This window comes from Mixophyes fleayi, chromosome 10 (assembly GCF_038048845.1).
Source record: "Mixophyes fleayi isolate aMixFle1 chromosome 10, aMixFle1.hap1, whole genome shotgun sequence".
NCBI lineage: Eukaryota > Metazoa > Chordata > Amphibia > Anura > Limnodynastidae > Mixophyes > Mixophyes fleayi.
In genome coordinates, this window is record NC_134411.1 from 20,360,026 (window position 1) to 20,372,048 (window position 12,023).

Genomic DNA, 12,023 nt, shown 5'->3' on the forward strand with positions numbered 1-12,023 from the left:
AAAGTCAATGTCTCATAAAATGGGCTAGTTTATCTTTGTGTAGGTCACCATTAATAATCAGCAGTACACATTTCAATATACTTTTCAAATTTCAACAAGTTAAATTCTGTAGTAGAATAGAACAGTGTTTCCCAAATCCAGGCCTCACGGAGCCTTAATAGTGCATATTTTCAAGATCACAGTTAGTACCATTTGAGGTAGGTTAAAATGTGTTAGTCTGTAATGAATAAACCTGCGCTCAAGCAAGGAGATATGGAAAACATGCACTGTTAGGGCTTCCTGAGGGCTGAATTTGGGAAACACTGGAATGGAATATCAATGTCCACCACTTCACTCTCCCTTTCATAGAATCCATGCAAACTTGCAATATCACATAGTCTGACCAGGTCCCTATTTTCCTCTCCCTCCTTGTGCTCAGAGTCATTTCGCTGTCCGTGGTCCTGATGATTGAACAAGCAGGATCTTTTGGGACAGATAGATGTAAAACGAGAATACAGTGGACACCTCTCCAATGTTTCTATCATTTAAATCTGATGGTCTAATTTGTGTGGAGTTTGTATGTTCTCCCCGTGTTTGCGTGGGTTTCCTCTGGGTACTCCGGTTTCCTCCCACACTCCAAAAACATACTAGTAGATTAATTGGCTGCTACTAAAATTGCTCTCTCGTTTTGTGTGTTAGGGAATTTAGACTGTAAGCTCCAATGGGGCAGGGACTGATGTGAGTTCTATGTACAGCGCTGCGGATTTAGTGGCGCTATATAAAATTGCTGCTGTTGCTAATATTCGCCTCAAAAATGTGTCAGAAACAATTGATACTCAGGTATACCAGAGCTTCAGTCTCCTCAAGTTTATTCCCCTCAAAGTGATGGATAACAACATGTTGATTGAGAGGACTCATAGAGAAGTCCAAAGGCTAATTCCCATAGGTCTTATTCTCCACATTAGCTTTTATATCATTAAGGAGAAGATCATACAGGCGACAGCAAATGTTCATTCAGTCACCTACTTGAATATGATGGTACAACTCTTCAATTACTGCTCACCAGCCTTCATCCACAAGAGAAAAGACTCCTGGTTGACATCAAAATGCTATGTCAGCACAGCTATAGATATCAATGGTGTTTCCCCTTCAAGTCTTTACGGAGTCTATACTTCTGTTCAATAAAAATCTTGGGCGAGTCAAATCATCTTGGAAAAACTTGGACTAACTGACACTCTCTCCTCTAATCCATTCCAACGTGCCTCCCCCGTTCTCCTTGGGTGAGAGCCTCTTCACCAGAATGGTAGAAGACTTACGATCCTCTCACTGGTGTATACTTTCAGGATTCAGACCTGTCTTGTAGCTGCTCCTTATCTTGTGAGGGGCAGCTACAATTCCTCTAATTTTTTTACACAATATATATTTTGTCCTCTTGTTTATATTATTCTGCTATGAGGTTTTATCACATATACTTTGAATGGTTTCAAATAAATTTATTTTATTTTTTTAATTCAGCTCAGCTGTGTGGTTTTCTGCCATATTCATCAGACTAACTTGACGCTTTTTCTGTTTGATTTTGTTTGGTTCATATTTTAATGTCATTGTTGGCACCTAGTTGCACTGGGTTTCCCCCTTAACATTCCAATACTCTGTAATCCCCAGTTGTGTTCTACCCTTACTCCTCACCTTCAGCTAATATTTGCAAGCCCCAAAGCCGGTTTAATCACTGGGGAAGTTATTTGTTCTCCTGTCTTATCTGAACAATATTCTCGCTGTTTTTTCAGCACCTTTCCCAACCCCTGATTTTCTTTGCCCCTACCTATGTTATTGCGCCCCACCACAAAATTCTATGGTTTCTTGTGTCTGCCTGTAGAACTATATCTCTTCCATATTTGTCATGGCTCTTGAGTCACTATCTGTTAATGTATTAGGGTAGAACACCACATAAAAGCATTCTATCCCTCTTGACCATTGAAAAAGGTGAACATGATCTGGACTCTTTACAAGAAACTAATTTCTCTAAATTCCACCCTTCCCTACCTGGAAACTTTTTTTTATAATCTTTTTACTCCTCCATGGAGTTTTATGGCTTGGTCATTCTGGTTCAAAACAAGCTCCCATTTTCTGTAAAAACGTATTCACCGATTCCGAGAGGAGGTTCATTATTGTGGTTGGTGCTATGGGCCATTTATGGATAACTCTGATTTGTTGCTATGCTCCTAACACAGGTCAGATCCCATTTTGTCCTCCTCTCTTTTGCAAATGATAGATAGATGAGCTCAGGGTTATTTGATCCTAGGTGGTGACTTCAATATGATTCTTGGTCCAAAACTAGAGTTGAGCTCCCATTCTCCATGCTCATTTGCCCGATTTACAAATCCATCTAATAATGTGTGGCTTTGCTTAAAGAACACTCCATGATAAATTCCTGGCAATTACATAGGGGCTACATGTTTTATTCCCATCTTCAGAACACATATTCCTTAAATTATAATTTTTTAGTCATTTCTCTTGTACCCAAACTTCGAGATGCAGAGATGAGCCTTTATCCCTGAACAGACCACTTGGGACGGTCACTTCAAAATTAAACTTTACCTTCTCCCTTAAAAGCAAGCTAAATGGCAACTAGGTGAGTAGACCCTCCTCAATCCTTCTGGCTGTACAGATCTATGCAAGAACTCATCTCAGGCTTAGCTCAATGTGGTCCTATCTAAGAAGGCAGTCAAACCTCTTAAATAGCTCCATTAATGACTTTACGAGAAAAGTGATAAATTGGAAGAAAAATCTTATGGAGAAAAGAACCCCGAAAGAGATTTCTCATGTCAAAGACCCCAAGGGTTTCTCAATTTATGATCCGGAAAGATAACAATTGAATTTTTGAACTTCTATGCTAAACTATATAGCCTTGACTCTCCTGTAGTGTCGGTGCCTAGGGATTGATGATTTGCAGTCATGTAATCTTCCCAAGTTCTCCCATAACTGATGAGGAGAAGCTTTCTGTAAACTTAAGTACCAGGGAATTTCTCACTAAAAGCATTGAATCCCTATATCATGCCAACTACCCTCATTTGTGGGCTTGCAATAAGGGAGATCAAGAAGCATGGAATAAAATGTTTAATTCCTTGATTGGGTGTATTACTTCTAGTAAGATGAACATAATTTTCAGACAGCTGTATCTCTTTCAGACCCTACCCACAAGAATGGCCATGCACAAATTTTGTAAGTTACATTACTACTCTGTCTGTTTTACCCAATGTGTTCAGTGGCATTTCCCTGTGGGTACCAGGGCGTGGGTTGATATTGAATAATTAGATTTCAATAATGACTAATTAATTTTCATGCTACCATATTCCACTAACTCTAATTCCAACTGTACCAAACCATTGGTAGCTGCCTAAAAATGCCAGTAGACACACACAGACACACACACTTTCCCTACCAAAAACTACAATTATTTTTCTACTACTTTGGGCACCTTAACCTATTTCATGACATTTATTTGTATTATGAACTACACACTGTATAATATATTAGTGCTTTATAAACAATGGGTAAATGTTCAGAGGTGTGGCATAACTTTAAAGATGTTCCTCTTTCCATACATATTCTACATGTTAACATTTAGTTCAGTTTTATTGCAGCCCCTTCAATTGAGTACAATTTCCAGTGTAGCCTTTGGGCCACAATCCCTACAGTCGGGAAATATGCCCTGAAATCACATTGATTTCTTAATCTCTCCTCTATACCCTATAATAGCCATCTGTGCCTTGCCTTCAGGAATGGACAATAATGGGTATATTTACTAAACTGCAGGTTTAAAAAAGTGGACATGTTGCCTATAGCAACCAATCTGATTCTAGCTGTCACTTTTTAGAATGTACTAAATAAATGATAGTTAGAATCTGATCGGTTGCTATAGACAACATCTCCACTTTTTCAAACCCGCAGTTTAGTAACTATATCCCTTTATCCCCTTGGCCGGTTCTAGAGGAGGCATAATTAATTAGACTTCATGAAAGAGATTATATGGGACCCCTTTTAAGTCTCACCATAATAATCCAAACTTGAGCACTTTTTAGAATCTTTATCTGAGAAATATTCATCTCTATGACCTCTCAGTCTCCTTAAAATCTATTTGGAAGGCTTGGACAGACCATCCTGTACCCGAACGCAAATAAACAACTTTTTGGTCCACTCCATGGATGAATACTTATCTCCGTATGTTGAGAAAGTGGGTGTTGAGTAACATACTCAAGAAAGTGGGAAAAGTTAACCCTTTTCTCACATCTTCAGTTACTACCAGCTTTCAGGAAGCTGGCTCTAACAGTGTTGGCTAACCTGTGACACTCCAGGTGTTGTGAGACTACAAGTCCCAGCATGCTTTGCCAATATATAGCAGCTTATTGCTGGAAGGGTATGCTGGGACTTGTAGTTTAAAAACACTGTTCTAAGATATTATCAAGATGGTATTATCAGATCTGTTGCAGATGTAAGAGTGAGAGCGGGACAGTGCTTCATATCTTTCTGGATAGCCATTTCAATAAAAACAAACTTTCCATCATGTGACAGATAATGAGAGAACTCCTATCAGATGATCCAGCCTTTTACATGCGTTGTCATACTAATTTCAAGAAGTGTATTTTATTTTATTTTATATATTAATCCACTTCTGTAAATACCCATCCTCTGGAAGCCCCTCTCCTACAGTTAAATTGGGTAACCAGGGTGAATATGGATAAAAGATGTGACCATCTGCACTGTAGGTTGTCAGGTGCTATTTACCTCACCATGGCTCATGATACACACCTTTCTCTAGCCCGCTGAAGGGGGTGGTGGAATGTCGTCACTCTCTTCAGTGCCTCCACCCGAGTCTTCTACACAATACGGTGGAATGTGGACTCTAACTCCCATAAATCCACCAGGGGTTGACTCGGGAAGCTCCATGTACACGGCCACAGTAACCATCTTGTTAATAATAATAATGGATCACAGACTGTAGTTACCAACAGTCAACTAGATGGTTGTTTTCAGGGAAGTAAATGGGTGAGGCAGATTTAAATAGGGGTAGATTCTGGATTCGGAAAGGGAAACAAAGGGGAAGATAATAATCAAAGGAAATGGTACGATGAAAATTAATGACAAACAAACAAGATGGCTGCCACACGTGGATTCACTGGTGCCCAAACTCTCCCACAACTCACTCAGTATGAAAAATATAAATCAACAATGATTTAACGCAGTAATCACAGTCCCGCCAATATTAAATCATTTGACAGATTAACTAGTTAACTTTGGTGCACTTGCAGAAATGTTGGTAACTCAGGCAACTTAACTTGCGTATCTGTAGGTGCAATTGCATTTGATCTATGATGCTTGGAATGTCTCAATATCTCAACAGGTAAAAGTCTCTGATATATGTACAGACTAATGTTAGGAGGTCTAACTTGTGAAATTAAAGATAGTGTTAATTTCCTAATGCAGCCATAATGGTGTCACAGTGTTTGGTGTTATTATTTATCTCTTCCTCTGAAAGACAATGCAGGTCTCACGCCAATTTTGGGTCATGGACTACCTGCAAGCCTGATCTTGCTAGCTGTCCCTCTCTACTAACATGCTAATCGCAGGCATCTGTCTCTCCGCACATAGGCTCACTTAGCTGTATAATCTCTCTCAGGCTGATTTTCTGCAGGCATCCGGCTACAACACTACACCCAGCATGTATTTTGATAGCTCTGATGCCTGTTTGCTAGCACACACTGTCTTTCCAGCAAACTCCCCTCTTTGACCGCTGTCTTTCCCATGTTGCTGCCACACACGTCTGACTCCCAGCACGTCTCAGTGCAGGGGCTGACCTTTGCTTCATACCAAATTTTCATGGCAACATTATGTCCTGGCTTCCCAGCACAAGACTGCGTTGCTACATTCAAAACCGCTCTAACTTGGTCAACTGCTTAGATACAAATTTCCCTCTTATATCTGTTCTTATAAAAGGGTAGTTAGAGAAAGTAACTTAATGATAATGTAGGCAATTTCTAGTTGTGACCTTGATTCCCACCCCTTTTACTTGTTAGGTTATTCAAAAGAATTGAGAAAAGGGGATAAAAATCTACTCCTGTCAAGAAGGCACGAGTGGCTTTGCCAGTACATTTATATGTGCTGTTCTACTTTACTCACATAACACTTCACCTATTCCTCATGTTTTTTTATCTTATGTTTCTTCTGTCACTCTCTTTCCTCATTACCTCCTTCCTTGGGTCCTTTACCGCTGAACCTAGAATGTCACGTAAAAATCATGGAGCCCCGTGAAGCTTGAGTATTATACTATATACTGTAAAGACTTCGCTATAATATAATAGCGCCGCGGCTCCCAGGGGTGCCGCGGGCCAGCCAGAGAAAAACCCAAACAAAACAAAAACACTTACCAAGCCTCAAAGCGCGGCTTCTCTGGCTGGCCCGGGACAGCGTGGCAGAGGAGGGGGACAGCGTGAGAGGAGGCACAGAGTGTGTGGATGCAGAGGGGGCACAGAGTGTGTGGATGCAGAGGGGGCACAGAGTGTGTTAGCTGTATATTATGCTTTGACAGAAATATAATTGAAAAAAAAAATATTAAAATATTCTTTTCCCTTGGATTTATGTGTATTATTTTTGCATACAACTAAATAAGTATCTCTGTCCTGACCTAAATACTTATTACGTTTTTTTGACTGCTTCTAAAACGGGACTGCTCAGTAATTATTTTGGAGGGGTGCCTTGAAAAAATTATGGAGACTCTAAGGGTGCCGTGAACTGCAAAAGTTTGGGAACCACTGTAATAGTGCAACCATTACATTGAGGATATGCAAACTAATCAAAACAACTCCACCCCCCCCCCCCTACACTTTTTAATCTTATTTATATGTGCCAAAAAAGCCCTAATGTAAATTCTATAAAGCAGGATTGAGTATTTTATAAACTTCTTATTTCTCTATCCCTTTGGTATGTTGTCAATGGACACTATACCTGCGTATCTCCAGATATCAACGCTCATTATGGGTCTTATTTAGAGTGGGATGTAAGTCAGTTTGCTGCATATAAAAATGTGACTTGCAGAGTGCATGCATACAACTCACATCTATATTTTGAGTTGAGCAGATCTTATATTTGCACCCATTCATGCTTAGAGGCGGGTCAGTTGTATTCACCTTTAATTTCACTTTGCTAGTGAGGTAGAGTGGTTGACTTGTACCTCCACATTTAGATGCATCCAATTTTTATTATATCTTTAATATATATCTTTTAGGAGGCGTACCTTTGCCTGCCCCACAGGCCCAGTGCAAGTTTCAGAGTTAATGAGTTGTATTCTTGCGCCATTATATCTTTATACTAGATTTAAAGTTGCACACTCTACATGCATCTCAAAATGCAGCCACAGAAATATAACTGCATGGAAGCATTTTTGTGTGTACACAAGTGTCTCTGTTTTACACTAAATCCGGCCCTATTTTAACATCTTGCTTCCTTTTGCTCACCTGTCAAAATAAAAGGAACAGAGGGAAGATGAATTAAAAGATGATGTTTTTGTGCACAAACTAAGTCTGTCTAGAATGTTAAGCCATCCACTCGGAGAAGGAAAGTTTTAAAACAAAAAAGTGTCTAAGATTGTGGATTTACCTTTTTTTTTTTTTTTTTTTTTTTTTTAATGGATTTGAGGAAATACTCCACACTCTTTAACAAACATGCAATTTACGTTCACTTTCATACATAAAAAATATCACCATTTGGATATAGCTGTCCATTAAAAGTTACTTTACAATTTTATGAAGGGCAAGTATAAATCATATGATCTTCAAATGTACTACCCTTGTGAGTACTCAATTTGTTACAGGGTTGTTTACAATATGTGACTTGTCTGTAGTAGTTAATTGTTTGCAAAAAAAAAATAATGAATATCCTGTTAATGTCTGTATTAAAAGTGGCTTCATGCATCTGCTCTGACTACTTAAACGATAACGTATGGCCACTTTCAAATATGCTGAAAACTTTCAACACCGTTATATAAAATATGCTTTTTTCCCCCCACAGACCTTTGTGCATTGTGCAGTTTCTATATTATGCTACACAACTGATATTTATAGAATTACATCTCACCCGTAGGCTTTAAAATATACTGTGGCTTATTGTAAACTTCATTGAATCCTTTCATGTACTAAATACCGCTCACACCTAAAAGGTCTGACATCTCTGGCAGAGATTCCTACCGTTAAATAAGTCGCACATAATTAAAACGTTGATATTTCCATATCTGCATAAGAACAATTGTTTTTGCTCTCTTGGGCCTTACATAAAACCACTTTAATTCACCAAGTTCCCATTCAAATTTAACCCAACTAAAACCAATATAGAATTAGTTTTACACGGCTTAGCGAGCACTTTTAGCTTCCGTATCAGATTAGCATTTCAAAAGTATGCCTTAGATTTTACGACACTCCCTTTTGAACAGGCAAACCAAGCAAATCTCCAGGTCCCTCATTCCTAATTAACTTCCCCAGTAAAAAAATAGATCTAAAGGGGGAAAGAAAATCTACCTGTTTTACAACCATTTTCAAGTCACTGTAAATAGCATATAAAAAGTGGTAAAGGAGAGTGATTTCCTTTGATAAAGATTTTATTTTCGTACCTCTGTCTACAAGGCTTATATAATGTAGAGCAGATGCTACAACAGTTTTACAGTGTTACTGTATCAGTATAATAAGCATAAGTGATCAACAGGTAAGCTGCTTATGAGGTGCCCCTATCTAAATTAAATTGCTACAACTATTTCTGTACATTCCAACACTTGCACCTGAAGCAATGGTAACCTACAAGTGGTTTGGAACTCATCTACTTCTAGACAAAATTACAAACTTGATTGGCTTAACTTGCCTACCTTTTTTGTCAAATCTGTACAAGCTAATACATAAATAAAATATGTACTGAATGACTTCTCATGTGCTGCTCCCCAGTTATGGAATTCCCTACCACACTCAGACTTCATATCTTTAGACGCTCTTTGAAACCCCATCTCTTTATATTTATTTTTTTGTTAGAGGTGACCCTATCCCTGATAACACTATTCACACTAATGCACCCTCACAACTGTCCTAATCTCCACTCTGAACCACATTTGCTCCTCTTGTTTCAGCTGTGTCCTCTTCCACTTAGAATGTCAGCTCTCTAATGACTAGGGTGCTTCATACCCTTTGTTTTTATGTCTGTGTTTATTTTGTCTACCGTGTATGTCCCCGTTTTATGTATGTACTGTTTTCCCTACTGTACTGCGGAGCACTGTGGCACCTTACAAATCTACGACAACAACAACGTGCACAACTGAGCTGTGCTGCTAGGATGTGTTCCAGCTAGAAGACACGGATATCACTATAACAAATCTCTCATTCACACTGGTTGCCCTCAATGCCCGACATATAGGATCATGGATTTAGGAAACCGTTGAACTGAACGTATGTCCTCTGAGTATTGATTTTCCTTAGAACGGGCAGCACAGTGGGACATATTTTATAATAAAGATCTTTGTAAACAAATGAGCTGTAACTGCTATCAAACAGAAATCTGCATTAATCTTCGAAATAGTTATAAAGGAGTTAGAATGCGATTAGTTGCTATTGGATTATAATTTCTTAAAGTTCCCTATACTTAGAGCTTGAAGCTATTAAGTGGGCTGAACGGATACTCAGCCAATCAATTGACTAGCTAAGAGAACTACTAACTTGCCTCACTGATATTATTTAAGTGGAAAGATAGGTTAAATTCTCAAGTCCTGGCTCATATGAGAATGGGAAATTGTTACACCTCTAACACACCAAACTATGCAATAAAGGTAACAGAAGTGAGAACGGCCATATCTTCTGAATGAGACGTGTGAAACATCTCCAAAATAGCATTCGTCACCCAACTGATGAAATACACATGTTGTATTGTCCGTCAGGAATGAGATATCCTTAAGTTTTACACAACATAAGCTCCACAGACATCTCAAAATACAGGACTCTCAATGCAACATAGAAATGGCTGTTTTTTTAATAGAGTGTGACAAAGAACAAAAAGAAATTAAAAAGGGGAAAAAAATACTTTAATCGGGACTATAAAAATAATTCTTTAAAACCTATTTCTTCAGCTATTAACAGTCTATTTACAAGACACAGCTTTGTACACTTATAGTGTACACGGAAAAAAAAATATTAATAACACAGGAAACCAATATTTACAGCTTAAAAATAAAATATCATTCATAATGATCATTCACAGAAACCATTAGTAAAAACCATGGCTTACAGGAACCTCTTAAAGTTGTAGTTTTTTTTTTTCTTTTTTAAATTGGTGCTGGGATCTCCAGCTATAATGCTAATGCTTTTTACATTACCACAATGTGTGGGGAAATCCTGTCTGCCAATAAAAGTGTTTGCATGAGTAGTCTGTGTCTAAAAGGAGCCCAAAGCTTTTTCAGTGAATGGGAAACAAAAATGCACTTTACTAAAATGAATGTCATGGAAAAGGTGACCAGAGCTCTAAAATTTAGCTTGAAAACATTTTTTTTCTTCAATTCACAATGCACCTTATGATCATTTAGGGTAAAGGCTAAAGGGATTGCTACAGGTGACAGGGTGGGCGGGGGGCAGGTACAAGAACCCCCTATTTGCCACATGAGCACGGAACTTTTAGTTAGAGAAAAATACAGATGGGATTTGTACACATAGGTTGCAGATGTCAGATTTGTCCACAAAAACACAATGTAGTTTTCATTAAAGAGACAACAAATCTCTGGTACACATGGATGGCTATTTGCACATGTTCACGGACTGATCTGATAATTATTATCATGCACCACCTAAGCAGCAGGACAGACTCCTCTCAGAATTTACTGAATCCTCCCGGACTCTAACTAGCCCTCTTTCCTCAGAGGACATTACTTGTTTACTAAAAACAATAAAATCAACAAGACTACATTTTGCCGCCTATAATTCCACATTACTGGTGTGTATTACAGCAAACAGATGACAACAATCCCTCGGTAAAATAGACTGGTATGCAAGAAATCCTATGAAGTAGTAATACGAGGCCACAAGCACATATTAAAACCAAACTATAACACCACTCTTGACAAACAGACATGGAAATGTACGGGACGGATTATATTAAAACACACACATTTAAACATGGATTAGACTGGATTTTTAAAGGTACATGTTTCTGTGTTTCGGCATCATTAAAGATGTATTTTTTAGTAAGAGGATGACATGGGTTGCAGGGCATTAAGGCGAGGAATGTGGTCCAGACGTGCTAGGCTATTTTTTCTTTGCAGCTTGTAAAAACGGATGAGATGATCCAAGGAATGAGAAAGGTTTCTTTTTAGCAGCAACTGCTAAATTTCCGTCTGAAATACTCCGTGGCAGGCGTCTTTGAGCACCATTGTCCTTATTTTTAAATAATCCTATGGATTAAAAACATACATACATTCAGTGGTTTAGCAACACTGGCAAATCAAACACTTAGGGTCAGAATCAATTAGCAGCAAGGTGCCGCAACGTCTCTGAAACAGTTCGAAGACACACTGCACCTCGCGGCTAACTGAACCTGTCCCAAAAAAGTTTAAAATTGGACAGATTTTGTACACAAACATTTCAGTCACTGCAGCATATAGATCCTCACATCCCCCATGGGGCAAATAATATTTTAAACCATGGTTGCTCTAAGAGAAACACGGTAAGAGGGTTTATAAATAAGATACATTCCAGCAACGTTAGTCATGCTACCTAGGTACAGGTAACTGACATTCGTGCATCACAGTACACAAACATGGCTCATATTTAATACACAAATTAAACTATTTATTCATAAGTTTGGGGTAGAGTTATACTTTACATTTTCCATTACAGCTGTATTCAGATATATGACCAAGCAAGAAAGTTATTTTAGATCTATACACAAGTAGGATCATAATTCTTTATAGCTCCTGAGAAGCTAAGTAACACAGGATTCAAAGGGTAAAAGAAAAGATCATGCAGTAAATT

At 38.4% G+C, this 12,023-nt stretch overlaps 1 protein-coding gene across 1 annotated transcript in view; it reads right to left on the reverse strand.

Moving 5' to 3' along the window:
• Positions 1–10,062: 10,062 nt before the first annotated feature.
• KIF18A (kinesin family member 18A) overlaps positions 10,063–12,023 on the reverse strand; it is a 52,079-nt gene continuing 50,118 nt past the window's right edge. Inside the window, exon 17 of the mRNA XM_075188015.1 lies at positions 10,063–11,443. Within this exon, the coding sequence (XP_075044116.1) occupies positions 11,298–11,443 (146 nt within the window). The 3' untranslated portion in view covers positions 10,063–11,297. The remainder of the gene's footprint in view (positions 11,444–12,023) is intronic.